We start from the raw sequence: 15949 nt of genomic DNA on the forward strand, positions 1-15949 counted from the left end.
CTCTCTAGTCTCAGACACTTCTATTTTCCCCTCTCTAGTCTCAGACCCATCTAGTGTACCCTTTCTAGTCTCACGCCCCTCTAGTGTACCCTCCCTAGTGCCCTCTGATGTCCCTTTTCCACTCTCAGAGCCCTCTGGTGTCCCCTCTCCAGGGTCAGAACCCACTGGTTCCCCTCTCTATGGTCAGGTCTCCTTAGTGTTCCCTCCTTAGTGCACCCATCAGCGAGCTCTGTGCCATCTAGAGACCCCTGAGCCCGCTCTGTGCTGTCCAGAGACCCCTGAGCCCGCTGATGAACTGGTCCCACATTTTGAGCTGAAGGAGGGTTTGTCCTCAAGGCTCCTCAGTGGGTGCTCCTCACCTCCAAGGCCCCTCAGCAGGTGCTCCTCGCCTCCAAGGCCCCTCAGTGGGCACTCCTCACGTCCAGGGCCTCTCAGCGGGCGCTCCTCACCTCCAAGGCCCCACAGCAGATGTGTGTTAAAGCTGAAGGTGAACACACACCTATATACGTAACTTAACTTGGGGTTGATAACAAAAAGTGTAATTTTTTTATTGGGACCTCACTGTGCACTAACCCTAACCCAGCCCTATTTTATTTTATTACCTAAGAAATAAGATATTTTCATTTACCCATTACAATGCACTCGACGGCCACTAGGGGTATGAGTACCCCCAGTAGGGAATCGCTGCCCTAAATAACCAAGCTCATTTTTACATCAGAGATATGATGATTATCCCATTGACATGAAAACTGGCTCAGACCAGATTTACTTTTACTAGGCAGATCCTAGCTATCTAACTCTTCTTAATTTGAAAGTAAAGTTCATACCTTGGGGTGTGGCTAGACAATAAACTTTTTTTTCCCTCAGCTTTTATTGTCATTACACTGTCATAAGTACAGAGCAATGAAATTAACTCTGCATTTAACTCATCCCCTTGGGGAGCAGTGGGCTGCCAGGGAGCAGTGTGGGGTGAAGAGAATTGCTCAGAGAACCAGTGTGATAGTCTGTGGGAGTTAGGCTTGAAGTCAGAACCTCAGGATTCCAAGTGCAATGCCCTAAACACTAGGCCACCACTCCCCTTTATCATTTTTTTCCTATTTTTTTTTTTTACTGGAATACTCAACATACAACAACCACCTGCACAGGAAGACAGAGCAGGATGTACTTCCTGATGAGACTGAGGTTGTTTAACATGTGCAACAAGCTGTTTGAGATGGTCTACCAGTCTGTGGTTGCTAGTGTTCTCTTCTACCCTGATGTGTGCTGGAGAAGCAGCACATCCAATAAGGACACCTCCAGAATGGATAAACCGGTGAGGCCAGCCAGCTTTGTGATTGGCAAGAAGCTGGACTGTCTGGACGGTGGTAGAGACAAGGACACAACAAAATGCTGGACATTATTTGACACTCTTTGCCACTCAAAGGAGCCTGGTCAGTGGGAGACTGCTCCTTCCCAAATGTAGGACCAACAGACTGCTGAACTCCCTTGTTCCTCAAGCCATAAAGATGTACAACTCCTCATTTGGGGGAAGGAGGAGTTGATAGGATAAGGGTCATCAACCCCCCTCCTTGGACATCTTGTGCAAAACTTTACCTATTGTCACTCGTGCAACATTCTTTTCTCTCACTGTGCAATAACACATGCCAACTACTGTGTAGCCTGTATAATTTTTTACTTATTTATAAGGTCAGTACATCGCTGCAGTACAGGTGCAATATTCCAAGTCAACTACTGTGTAGCATTTGATTAGCTCTGTACTGTACAGATATTTTATATCTAAAGGAAACATATTACAGGACATTACAACTTTTCTTATGATCTTTTGTATTATATACAGTCTTTTTATATTGTCTGTTGTATTTTTATATTTAATAGCATCTTGCTTTAACTCTTGCTAATGGAAAGCTCTGTGTCTACATCTTGAAGCGTTCTCTCTCCAGTTCTTTTTCTTCAAAAGAGATCACTCAGGACAAACTCTTTGAATAACACAACATAATATATATGTATTAAATTACCATGAGACATGACAACAGATTTTGATAGAAATTGTAATCTTACTTAGATCAGAGAAGTTGGTTGGGGTCACAGAAGGCAGCTGCTTACCAAACGGGCTCACCTCTCGTGAAGTGGCCCCGATTCACCATTAGAGAATAATTTTATACAACTCCAGTGTGCCACCTCATTACATCATAACATCATACACGTTTGCAGATGAGGAGACATCCATGGCTCCAGCATTTCAGCCATACACTTTGTTCTTAGCTGAAGGACACACTATCATTTGATTCCCAAATCTTTGCCACGTACATAGTGAAGATATAGTGAAATGTATATTCGGGCAGAGGAATTGTCCTAATTAGATAAACTACTGGGGAAAACATTAGTTCTGACACAAAACAGGCAGGTTATATTGTGTAATAAACTCGCACATCATCAATGATAATCACCCTAACACTCTACCCTTTGTACTCTATATAAGGTACTTTAACCAGAATTTCCTGGAAGGAGTAATCCAAATGGATAAATAAAGTTGAGTTTTAGTCTTAAAGTCCAAATTATTGCTTCTATTTTTGCTTCGTGTCTGGGTTTAGGGGTAAACACCTGAGTTTCATCCTTCACTGTTGCATGATTTCTCAGCGTGAGTGATTGCTGCAAATCAACAACAATATGCAAGACAATGTCCACTGTAGCTACATGGTCATCCAAGATTAGAAATTTCAGCAAAGTCAATGAAAATTTTCCTTAAATAAAGCAATTTTAACCAATAGCCCTGGATGATTTAAAGTAAATGTTTAAAGCGCCTAGGGGAAACGTGTTGTAAAATCACTTCACATTGGTAAAGTAAATAAATAAAGTACCCAAAATTGTAGATTGACATCTGAGATAAAATGGATTTATTGTATTTAAGTGATGACATTTATTTAATTATTTCTTTTTAGGTTTCATCACCAATTTAGTTTTACATGATTTTTTATGAAGACATAGCCTGTATAAGAAAGTTCGTATCTCCCTTGACTGTAAACCATAAATGATAGGGTTCAGACTGCCCGGCACAATAACAAACAGAATAGCAGAGAGTTTCCTATAATCTGAGTACTGAGGGAATCGATGGAGAATGACAATTGCTACACCACTCAGTGACATAATAAGATAAACAACCAGATGAGTGCTGCAGGTCTTAACGGCTTTGTTGTTTAAGGATTTGTTCTTAGTGCTCAGACAGACAGCAGTGATCTTACCATAGGTTAGAACAATGCAGCCAATAGATGTTGCAAACAGCAGCACAGTGAAAGCCAGACCATAGATGTTATTAATGACAACACTCTCACAGGAAAGCTTGAAAAGAGACGCGTTATCACAGAACGCGTGCGTGATGAGAGTCCTACATCGGTTCAGCCGTACGGTTAGACCAATCAGAATTACCACCAGAACAAATGGTGCTCCCCATGAGAACACTATCAACTGAACAATTATTTTCCTGGTCATTATTGTGCTATAGTGCAGAGGATGACAGATGGCCACATACCTGTCAAAGGCCATTACCATCAGTACAGTGTGTGAAGTAGTGCCAAACATGTGCGTAATAAAAGCCTGAACCACACATTCATAATAACCGATGAGACGTTCAGCAGGAGGCAGTAAGATGTCTGAGAGCAAACGGGGTAAAATATGAGTACTTCCAATGATATCACTGATGGTCAGGTTACAAAACAGCACATACATCGGCTGATGAAGATTCTTTTCAATAAAAATTATTGTTAAAATTCCCAAATTCATAATCATAAAAATAATGTACGAAAAAAGAAAGAGGAAAAAGACGAGCTGAACAGAATCTTCTGGAACCTTTAAGCCCTCCAGCTGGAGTATGGGGCTGTTGAAGGTGTGGTTTTCCATCTAGCTGAAAAATAAAGAAATGCTTTACAAAACTGGCAAATTGCTGCTGAAATTATGTTAAAAAGCACTTACTTAACAAGGTATACTTAACAAAGGAAATAAATGGAGATCTCAACAAATGTAGAAGATATTAGTAGACAGTGTTTAAGACTATTAAACCCATTTTATATAATAATAGACCGAAAAATAGACAGAACCTGCTTGTGTTAAAGTGGCTTCATCACCTGAAGAATGAATGTTGATGTATTTCTACAGGTAGTTTTAACATTGGGGGAGTGTCCTGTAGCCTCAATGATGTAACGTCTAGGAATCTACATTCTTTACTTTCTTCTGCCTGTAACTCTGGCCTTATGGCTGTTGCTCTACACTGTAAAGGTACATTCACAACAAACAAAACCTGCAAAAATGTTGGAAATTTCCCTTGCTTTTTGCTGCTTGCTGTGGGAGATTGGAGAAGACTGCCAGGGAAAAAGGGCAGGAGTAGGGGATAGGTTTGCCAGTACTAACTCAGAAGGAGAACAGCAGTATATTTAGAAGCCAAACAGGAAAGCAGCTTCTGAACAGGGAGAGGCTACGACTAGAGATAAAAGGTGGAAAGAGAAAGATAAGAGTATTTTGCTGGGAAGACTGAGTGGGGGAGCGGGAGAAATGCTAGCCTTGACAGTGGTGTTGGATGTAGGATGTTGCCCTTGAGCCAAACAATTGTCGGTTGAACCCCTGGCCTTGCCTGTCAAACTTGCGAACTTCTTAACCAAAATTTTGGTCAAAGTGACCAATTTGTATTGGTTTGCCCCTTTACCAAGATTGGTTGTTGTAAACTAAGGATTAATTGGACACATAACTACCAACCGGATTGGTTGATGTTTTTGGTTGTATTGACCTGATTTGTAGTAAAATCTGTTGACCGGGAAGCAGAGTTATTGTTTAACACACCTATCTGCAGCTTCTGTACCATTACCCACTCATTACTCCATCCAGACACTGTCTTGCCAAAATCAAATAAATTAGAAAAGAACCCTAAGGGAGTAAATCACTATAAACTAATTAAAATTGAAATATTTCCAATTAAAACTATTAAATAGGTTTACTTAACATGGGGTCTCTTTCTTCAAACTGTCTGTTATTTAATAATTTGATTTGTGATGATTACAGTGAACTTTGTAATCTTTTGGCACCATAGACCATCATTTGTTTTGAGAGCATGGGATTGTTTGCTATTATTATGCTGATGATACTCAGTTATATTGGTTTAACGATTACATAGATTATAGGCATGTCTTGAAAATATAAAAACCTGGATGACTATGAACTTTCTGCTTCTGAATGCAGACAAAAAAGATATTATATTTGGACTAGAGTCACTGAAGATTAAGCTGATTAGTCGGTCACTTCATTTGGATGGGAATAAAATGACCTCAGATAATAAAGTAAAATATCTTGGTGTTATTTTTTAACCGATCACTTGATTCTCATATCAAAAGGTTTTTAGAAGTTCCTTATTGCATCTTCCGAATATTGCATAATATTGCAAATTAGAAACATATTGTCCAGGTGTTTAAAAAAAAACTAAAAAAAAAACGAAATAAATCCACTGGACTTTGTTTCCAAGTTTGAAGATTTTTCACTTCCCATCCAGGAAGGTTTTTCAATTTAAAATGTCAGAAATAGCATTAATTCAAGGCTTTATAGAGTGGACAAAAAACGAAGTCTTGCTTTGGTTTAGAAAACATTCAAATTGGACCACATGAACGGCTCCGCCCCTTAGGAATGAGCAGTCGCTTGTGTTCTTTGTTAGCTTGCAATACCCGATGCTGGCTTACGTCTCTGAAAGGGGGGTCGTTTTGGGCAATTGTTGGCCTGAGTGTACAGGCGAGATATTCTGGTCCCCCTGTATAGTGCGATGATAGTGGGAAGGAATCAAATCTATCGCTGCAATGTAGGTTTTTGAAAGCTGAAACCCCCTCTGTTTAAGGTTGGTTTTTCTTTCTTAACATACGTGGGTCCCTTTACATCACTCTCAAACTACCTGTCTTCTTTGTCCAAAATGTGAACATTGTGGTCCTCAAAAGAATGTCCTTTATCCATGTGATGTAGATGTACCTCCTAGTTTTGTCCAGAGGAGGCCGCTCTTCTGTGTTTTCAGCCATGCGTCTGTAGAGAAGTTGTTTGGTTTCTCCAATATAAAGATCAGAGCATTGCAAACCGCATTGAACTGCATATACCATTCTGGTCATATTTGGCCTGGGGGTTTTGACTTTAGGATGCCTAATCTGTTTAAAGATCTTGTTTGGTTTGACATGTACTGGGATTTTGTGTTTGGAGAAAATCCTCTTGAGTTTTTCAGAGACTCCACCAAGATATGGGAATTTTGCATTTAATCTTCTCACCGTTATGTTCTGTTGCATGATCCAGTTGAACTTTCAAAGTTCAACCCTTCAATTTGTATGTTAGATCCAGTTCCAACCAGGTTATTTAAGGAAGTATACCCTTTGATCTCATCCTCAATTTTAGATGTGATTAATCTATGCCTGTTACAGGGATATGTACCAAAGGCTTTTAAGGTAGCTGTAATTAAACTTTTACTTAAGAAACCGTCTCTTGACCCAGATGACTTGGTCAAATACAGAACTATATCCAATCTTATTTTCTTAACTAAAATTCTTGTGAAATTAGTTGCCAAACCAGTGTGCGATCACTTATACCATAATAAACTTTTTGAAGAGTTTCAGTCTGACCATAGAGCTCTTTATAGCAGTGAAACAGCTCATGTGAAAGTTGCTAATGATATTCTAATGGCCTCAGATAATGGAATTGAATCTGTACTTGTCCTGTTAGATCTCAGTGCTGCATTTGACACACTACTCAAACCGAAAGAAAGTTAAAACAAACCCAAGCAGAGGGCAGAACCCTGGCAGTTCCTTTAATTCTCTTTTATCCTTTGATGACTGTGTTTCCGGGAAGGGACCACCTGTGGAGCTGGTTGAAAGTTACCTTTTGTGTCTTTGCTTCTTTCTGTACATGTGCTTCTGTCTCCTTGAACCCCAGTCAGCCTCAGCAGATGGCTGCTCCTACTGATCTGCTGGAGTTTTCTTTCTGTTAAAACTTAGTTTTCCTCTCCACTGTCGCTATATGCAGGCTTGGTATGAGGGATTGCCTTTGAGTAAATGAGTCAATGCATTCAGCTTGTTTTGCCTAGATGGAAAACTTTGAACCAATCTGATTATATGATCTGGTTGGATTGTCTCTGTAAAGTACCTTGAGATTACATGTGTTAATTGGCGCTATATAAATAAACTGAATTGTATTGGAATTAAAACCTGAAGTCGGTACCAAGACTACTTCTCCTAGGTCTCCCTCCTGGCCTCCGCAGACTCACCCACGCATGTTCGTTATCCCTAAGCCTATGGAATTATAAGATAGGATTCAAAGGGATTGCTATGGTGGAGGACAAGATTTGCAGACCATCCTACTGTATTGATCTTAAGGTCCCATTGTCTTCAACACAAAGCTGGCCAATCTAGCAGCCGAAATCATCCATTCATTTCTTGTAACCTTAATTCCATGACAGCTACCATCGATTTAACAGTTGAAATGTTGGTCTGTATTTTTTAGTGACCATTTTTTTGTGACCATTTCCACAGTAATGTATTGTTATACACAGATGTGAATGTAAAGTTAAAAAAGAAAAGTACCTGATTGAATCTTTAGGGGTACACGGGCCTGTCACAGTGGGTTCCTATTGGTACCCCTATTAATTATATCTCCAAGGTATATATATATATAGGTGGCTGGTCTAAAGTGGGCCAGCGTGCGCCACTTTGGGAACCAGTACCACACAGGAGGTCTTGCAGAGAGTGGGGACCAACAAGCTGAGGCCCAGGTAGTAAATGTAGCTGAGGACCTCACACAGATCATTAGCACAGTTCCTCAGCAGCCTTGGGGGGATGGCGTCCGGTTTCCCCTGTTTTAGTCTTTTCAGCTGGCCTCTCACCTGGATCGAGTGATTGTGTTTGTTTAACTCATCTGCAAACTTGGTGTCACTGCCTGAGGCCCTGCTGGTGGTCCTCTGCCCTAAGCTGGACATGTTCTTGAGACCATAGACATTATATATGTAGACACCTAATTGGACGTTGTGGGCAGTAAGGCTAACGTGCCTAGAGGGTGGCCATCTTGGATTAGACCACAGTTCAGACAGCTGCTGTAAGATTGAATAGGAGGCAGCTTATTTTAATCACATGAAAGATGAGTTAGAAATAATATTACAGGTCAAGTCGGGTTCCCTACTGAGCTCTATAAAGAGTTCTGGAACATTCGGGCCCCAACATTCCACAGAATGCTGTAGGAAACACAAGATAATGGCAAGTTTTCAGTTAATATAAATTCTGCCACCATCCTGCTGAAAGGTGAACACCCTTTTTATACTTTGGGCCCTTGATTTTACCTTATTACATCATGTTCTACTCACCCATATTAGTTTTGTATCATTTGAAGCTGTTACGAAGATGTTCGGTTTTGTTATAGCCAAGTAACGTCTTACAATGGGCAAGAGTTGAAGGCACAAACTAAACTGTTCATATATATGATTTATGGTACGAGAGCAAGATCATGTGTGGTTTGGCTTGGGACGCCTCAGGGTGCCTACAGCGACCGCTTGCGGTGCTCTCGTTGTTAGGAATCCAATTTGTGTAGGTTGTGTTTTTGTTTGTTTTCCCTCCACCACTAGGTGGCGCCTGGTTCTCGTTGGCCTTCTCACACACCTGCGGATGGTGGTCTTATTACTCTTAAGCTGCTGACTGCCACTACCTCGACGCCGGAGTGTTTGCCAGTTTTGGGTACTCTAGCCAAGCTGAGGTTTGCTGAGTCAAACTGAGTTTTTGATGAGTTTTAACGTTGTTGTTTTTTTGTCTTTGCCTCTTGGCAGGAAGTCATCCTGCAAACTGGGTGTTTTGGACCTTCTCCCCCCTGGAAGGATTCTCTGAGTGTCAAACTGAGCTGAGGATTCAAACTGGTGGTTTGGATCAACTTTTCCGCCAGTATTGTTTGGGCCTCTCTCTGAGCAGGAGATTCATCTCCACAAGAAACAGTTCAAGTACCACAGGAAATCTAAGTGTCAGTCAGCTCCTCCTCCTCAACCTGGTTTAACCCTGTCCGCCCTCCAACGAGCAAGTCTATTACTGGAACAACCCACACCGACTGGATTCAAAGAAAGACACCTTTTTATGGAAACGTGAGTCCTGTTGCCTTTATTCCCTTTTTCAAATCAAAGACACAAATTTCCCACAGAGCCTGAACTAACCGCAGAATCTTCCCCTTCACTTTTCAGTCCCGGTTCGCCAGTGTTTAGAGCAGCACTGGACTCTTCTCTACCAACTCACAATAAACCTGTTAAACTTTCCCCTGGTCTCTCTGTTTGGTTTTCTGGATGTGGGTCAGATCTTTGAATAAAATCATGACACTCGTGTGGTTCCATGGTGGCGGACGTGGGTTACTGGCCTGGTAGCTGTGCTGCCGCTGTGGGGGTCCGGGGTGGTTCTGGGGTTCAGGGGTCCCTGGGGCGTGTTATCCTCGGGCGGGTGCCCCACCGGTGCCACCGGGTCCATAGTTCGTGGGATTATTGGATGTGAGTGTTATGTGTGAATGTACGTCCACGTTTTTTTTGCACATCTTCACAGAGACTGTGTGGTGTGAGTTGGGCCACTAGGGTGGGAAGGCGAGATAGACTTTTTTTTTGTCAGGTTGGGGTCTGAACTGTTCCCTCTCCCAAGAACATCAGCCATTAGCGAATCAGTGCTTTACACCAATGTATCCGATGCTTTGTATTGCATTTGGCTTTGTGATGTATGTTTGCTGACTGGGCTCTGTCAGCTAATGTATATAGCCTAGCATTTTGTAGCTCTGTTGCTATTGTTTACAAACACTTCCAATTTCTTATGATTCAACCAACAATTGACTGTGGAATATTTAGTATTGAGGACATTTTGTAATGTACTGTATTCAACCACGACAAGTCAGTGATGTTAAAATTATTTATTGAAAAGCAAGCAGGGTTTAAACAGCACTGGCTCCCGGGTGTGCAGCTCTCGATAACCGGCTGGAACGTCCTAGAGGCAGAGGGACAGGTTAGAGGCTGCAGAGGCAGGTTAGAACTGAGTTGAAAAAGCACTAACCTGGTAACAAGAGGAGCTAGTGCGCTGAGTGTAAGCCAGAGGCAAGCAGGAGGCTTCGGGGACAGAGACGTCCACTTTTTTGTGGGGGCAGACCGTTGAGCGATCGAGAAACTGTGCAGGCTTTCCAGGGGCTTTAATCCAGAAACAATCCAGGTTCGGTAACGGGGTCCAAAAAAGCAGCAGAGGCAGGAGGGTGTAACCCAGCAGATATTTCCGATTTCAGTTCCAGGTCCAATTTCCTGATAAACACAGAGACTAAAGGGGGCAGGAAGCCTCAGGTACTTACAGGCAGGAAAGGGTTCAGAAGCACAGGTGGTCAATCCAGGATCCAGTATCAGAACTCAGACAGGCAGACAAATCCAGGGAGAGGGATCAGGCAGGCTCAGAACCAGGGGACAAAGACAGGTCTGTAGACAGGCAGGCAGGCAGGCAGAGAGACAAACAGACAGGTTCTTGATGTAACAGGCTGGAAGGTTCTTACCGGGCTGGCTCGAAACGATCTGGCACTGGAGACCGATCAGGATGAAGCTTATATGCAGATGGAGATAGGTGAAACCAGTAGACAAATTTGCAGAGCGGGTTGACACTGAACCAGAGAGTTAATTGGAGCCAGAATCAGCTCCAGTGCCACGATCATCACACATTTCACCAGTTTAGATATGATTGTTGCACAGTTGGCATCTTATTACAGTTCCACAATGGAATTCACTGAGCTTCTGAGAGCGACCAGCTATTTCACAAATATTTAGAACAACAGTCTGCATATCTAGGATAATTTTATTCACCTGTGGTTGTGGAGGTGATGGGGACATCTGATTTCAGTAATTTGTACATGTGAGCAAATGGCTTTGGCTATATATATATCTATCTTTTCTTGGTTTAACGCTGAGAATCTAGTCCATGACTATTGTAATTCTTTCCTATCAGGAAATTCACAAACTGTAGTTAAAAGCCTTCAGAGGTCTTGTGATAAAGTGAATGCAATGAATAATGGATTTATTGCCCAAATGCATGTTCCTTGTGTTTTAAGTTTTATTACATCAATCTTTCTGAGGTTTGATCAATGAATTAGTTTTACAGCATGGCAAACATTTTTGATGAAGAAAAATCTTGTATAAGAAAGTTCGTATCTCCCTTGACTGTAAACCATAAATAATCGGGTTCAGGCTCCCCGGCACAATAACAAACAGAATAACAGAGAGTTTTCTATAATCTGAGTACTGAGGGAACCGATGGAGAACTATAGATGAAACACCACTCAGTGACATAATAAGATAAACAACCAGATGAGTGCTGCAGGTCTTAACAGCTTTGTTACTTAAGGATTTGTTCTTAGTGCTCAGACAGACAGCAGTGATCTTACCATAGGTTAGAACAATGCAGCCAATAGATGTTGCAAACAGCAGAACAGTAAAAGCCAGACCATAGATGTTATTAATGACAACACTCTCACAGGAAAGCTTGAAAAGAGACGCGTTATCACAGAACGCGTGCGTGATGAGAGTCCTACATCGGTTCAGCCGTACGGTCAGACCAATCAGAATTACAACCAGAACAAATGGTGCTCCCCATGAGAACACTATCAACTGAACAATTATTTTCCTGGTCATTATTGTGCTATAGTGCAGAGGATGACAGATGGCCACATACCTGTCAAAGGCCATTACCATCAGTACAGTGTGTGAAGTAGTGCCAAACATGTGCGTAATAAAAGCCTGAACCACACATTCATAATAACCGATGAGACGTTCAGCAGGAGGCAGTAAGATGTCTGAGAGCAAACGGGGTAAAATATGAGTACTTCCAATGATATCACTGACGGTCAGGTTACAAAACAGCACATACATTGGCTGATGAAGATTCTTTTCAAGAAAAATTATTGCTAAAATTCCCAAATTCATAATCATAAAGAAGATGTAGGAAAACAGAAAGAGGAAAAAGACGAGCTGAACAGAATCCTCTGGAACCTTTAAGCCCTCCATCTGGAGTATGGGGCTGTTGAAAGTGATGTTTTCCATCTAGCTTAAAAGAAAAAAATGTTTTAAAAAACTGGCACTTTTCTGGTGAAATTATGTTAAAAAGCATTTACCTAATAAGCTTAACTTAACAATTGAAATAAAGGAAAGTTGTAACAAATGTAGAAGAAATGTATAGACAGTGTTTAAGTCCCTTGTTTAAAAAATAGACTGATAACTGCTCGGTTTAAAGTTGCTTATTAGCTGAAGAATTAATGTACATGTATTTCTAGAGGCACTTTTAACACTAGGGGAGTGTCCTGTAGCCTCACTGTATGATGTAATGTTAAGAAATCCACATTCTTTACTTTCATCTCCCTGTAACTCTGGCCTTGTCGCTGTTGATCTAAATTGTCAAGGTGTGACAGAGGCTTTAAGTTAGATATGGGTGTAAGAAATAATGTGTTAAAAATTTAAGTACGAATTCTTCAGTGATTATATTTATTTTTGTTTAAGTAATAACAGCTAAATTGAACGTAGATGGGGAACTTAAAGAGCTTTAACCACAAACCACATCAAACAACAGAGTGGAGGGAAACTCTTAGTATAGACTTCTAAGTCTTTTTTTCTCTACAAACACAATGAGGAATAAAAAAAAAGACCTTGGTTAGCCACACTCTTCTTTTTGTAACTTTATATCATTCACCAGGTCCTTACTATGAAATTTTTGATGAGTTTTCAGAGTTCCTATCCAGTTTAGTGTTGAATACTGACAGGGTCATCATAGAGGGGGACTTTAACATCCATGCTGACATTGAAGGGGATAGCTTTAGTGCAGCCTTTAATACTATCTGGCTCTGCGAGCCAGAGCCCTATGGCGGGCCAGTCCCCGAGCCAGAGTTAGGGTGGCCAGATGTCCAGCTTTAGGCAGTAGTTCCACTGCATTGTCCGCTGTCTGGCCGACGTGTATTTGTCCTCCTTTATAAGGCATGAGGATTGTAGAGCAGGTTTTTTTTTTCATTTTGGCTGGGCTGCAGCCCAATATCCAATCATAAAATAAAAAAAATGCATTAACTATCTGATCTAACTTTATTTAAGTTGTGTTGCATTTTTGTTACTCTCTGTTTGTCATGTTGGGATTTAGATGTCTAACCCACATGCAGAAACACTCGGAGGCAGGGAAAAAGTTCAAAGGTTTATTGACAAAATGTTTATAAAAATGTGAACTGGAACTTGGGTGGTCAGACTGGTCACGGCAGGATCACCACTGAGGAGGACAGAGAGGTTAGAGGGGTTCCAGGTAAACTGCCGTTTATCAGATGACGGGGTAAATACCTGCTCAGAGGTGGAACTGATCAGCAGGGGGGGAACCTTGAGGGTCCAGAGGCTAGTCGGCAGGCAGAGGGCTGAGAGCAAGCAGAGACTGAACTGAGTGTAGGCAGGCGGAGGACTGAGAGCTAGGCAGAGGCTAACTGAGTGCAGGCAGGCAGATTCCAGACTATGATATTCTCCAGGATTTCAGGTTGAGCTGACAGGACTGGAGCTGTGAGGCAGAAAGAAACATGGTCAGGCAGATTCACAAAAATCAGGGAAAACAGATCTAGAGAAGCAGGTTCAGGTTTTGCTGGTATCATTACTGGCAAACACTCTGGCAGGGAAGTGTCAGCATGTTCCTCCTTAAATATGGCCTCCTGATGAGCAGCTGGAAGACAGGTGTTGCAGTCAGCTCAAGCCCTCAGGAGATCTCGTGCGCCCTCTGGTGGAGAAGGTGGACAAAGCCTCCAGATCTCAACACTGTTGCCCCCTTGTGCCTGTCTCCTTTCCTCTAGCTCCCTTCAATTTACTTCTATTCACACCTGCTCCATATTAGCTCATTCCATTCCAGTCCATTCTTTCTTCACATATATATACATATATATATATATATATATATATATATATATATATATATATATATATATATATATATATATATATATATATACACACACCTCCTCTGCAGTTCCTCACTGCTGTTTTCTTGTTGTTACTTAGCTCCTCATGTTTGTTTTCACCTGACGTCTCCTGGTTTTTGGTTTCTAGTATTTTGATTCTTGGATATTGTTTCTGTCATTTTCATTTTTATCTAATTAAACCTGCAAGAACTCATCTCTGCCTCCTTCATATCTGCCTTTGGGTTCTCAACCAACCTCTACCCCACCTTTACACTTGGTGTTATTTTTGATCAGGACTTGTCATTTGAATCCTGTAAGAGGTCTCAAGAATTTCTCTTGTTCATCTGCAGAATCTTGCAAAAATTAAAAATATACTGTCCAGGCATGATGATGAGAAACTAGTCCATGCATTTGTTACTTCAAGGCTTAAGGTTTTGTAATTCTGGGTTTTAACGTAAAGTCTCGGTGGGCACAGTTTGCACAAAAACTTGAGTGTTTTCTTTTAACCGACTCTTCCTTTGTTAGCTGAACAGACTCTGCCAAGCACTTTGATAAACTGGCATCAGAAATATCTAGTAGATGGTCTGAATCGTGCACACTAGTACATGCTAATAGCTGCCATGAACCCTGACGTTATCCAACGAAAAGTGTTGTTATCAATTGAACGTAAACATGAGCTGTGTGTGTCGTTCATTATTCTTAGATCTAAGGCTGCTAAAAGCCGACGGGTCCCAGCTGCTGAATACCAGCAGGGTCAGAAGATTTGGCTCTCCACCAAGGACCTGCCCTTGAGGGTGGAAAATAGGAAGCTGGCACCTTGGTTCATTGGGCCGTTACCTATTGCTAAGGTGGTGAACCTGGTGGCCGTCTGCCTCCAGCTCCTCCATTTCCAGTTTCACCTTTCTATCAGGGTTCACCACACTTTTCATGTGTCACGGTTGAAACCTGTTGTAATTTCTAGTGTCTGGGACTCTCTTTGTGGCGACTGCTGCTCCACGTTGGTAACCCGGTTGGCTGGAACCATCCTCATCCTCTGGGTTCAAACTGAACTATGAGACCACACCATCCTTCACTTTGGTTCAGTTTTCAATAAACGTTTTGAGAAATCTCTTTGTCATCTTTTAATACTGTTTTTCCCTTTGTTCTGAGTTTGACAAATGCAAATTGGTCTCTTTGACCAAAATATGGGTTAAGAAGTTAGCAACTTTGAAAAATCTTTTGCTGAAGGGCAATCTCCTACATCCAGCACCACTGTCAAAGCTAAGATCTCGTGGAGTTAAATACTCCATAGTATAGTTAGAATGACTCAGGTTATCCTGGGCTATCTCTGCAGTTATGATGTGATAAGCTTAGACTACATAGGGACAAAGGGACTCCTTTTCATCATTCTGCTTCATTCTATCTCTTCTATCCTGTCCTGCAGTATTTCATTTTAGCTTTAGCTTTATGCTCTCTTTGCTTTTTGTTATGGTAGCTTCATCTGGTCTGGTTCTGTTTGAATGTAAGACCACCATGGACGGAAGCATTAGCTTGGCTGTTTCCATCCACACCTAAGATTACAGATGATAGAGTTGGTCCTGTTTTTCAGTGTTTCCCATACAAAGCTAGGGGCTCAGCTTTTACTGTGGCTAACTGGATGTTCTTTTTCTCATCCTTTGAAATGAGAACTGGTCCAGAGCTCATCTTATTTTCTGTTTCTTTCCCAGATAGAGCAACTGTAGATCTAGTTTACTGTTAGCTTTTCTAACATTGCAAGTGATTATAGATTCATGCTCCATCTTCCCATTGATGTCTGCTTCTCACTTCTTCTGAAAGAAGTCCACTTTGACATAGGGCCTCTCTCAATGAACCTGGTTCTAATGAAAGTTTTATTCCTGCAAAAAAGGAGTTTTACCCCTCTATTGTCACTGCATGTGTGTTCGATGTGAGGGATTGTCGTAGAGGCAGCGGCGTAGGAAGCGGGGGGGACGGGGGGGACATGTCCCCCCCAATATAAAAG

The 15949-nt window shown here is 41.6% G+C and overlaps 2 protein-coding genes across 2 annotated transcripts in view; both read right to left on the reverse strand.

The window, feature by feature from the left end:
- Positions 1 to 2925: 2925 nt before the first annotated feature.
- Positions 2926 to 15949, reverse strand: part of LOC107099004 (olfactory receptor 52N4-like) — a 16251-nt gene continuing 3227 nt past the window's right edge. Inside the window, exon 2 of the mRNA XM_015396929.1 lies at positions 2926 to 3331. Within this exon, the coding sequence (XP_015252415.1) occupies positions 2926 to 3331 (406 nt within the window). The remainder of the gene's footprint in view (positions 3332 to 15949) is intronic.
- Positions 10955 to 12209, reverse strand: LOC107098993 (olfactory receptor 52N4-like). Its single transcript, XM_015396916.1, has one exon. It carries the CDS (start codon positions 12077 to 12079, stop codon positions 11102 to 11104), a length of 978 nt encoding a protein of 325 aa, XP_015252402.1. The 5' UTR covers positions 12080 to 12209; the 3' UTR covers positions 10955 to 11101.

Source organism: Cyprinodon variegatus, unplaced genomic scaffold (assembly GCF_000732505.1).
Source record: "Cyprinodon variegatus isolate N-32 unplaced genomic scaffold, C_variegatus-1.0 Scaffold830, whole genome shotgun sequence".
NCBI lineage: Eukaryota > Metazoa > Chordata > Actinopteri > Cyprinodontiformes > Cyprinodontidae > Cyprinodon > Cyprinodon variegatus.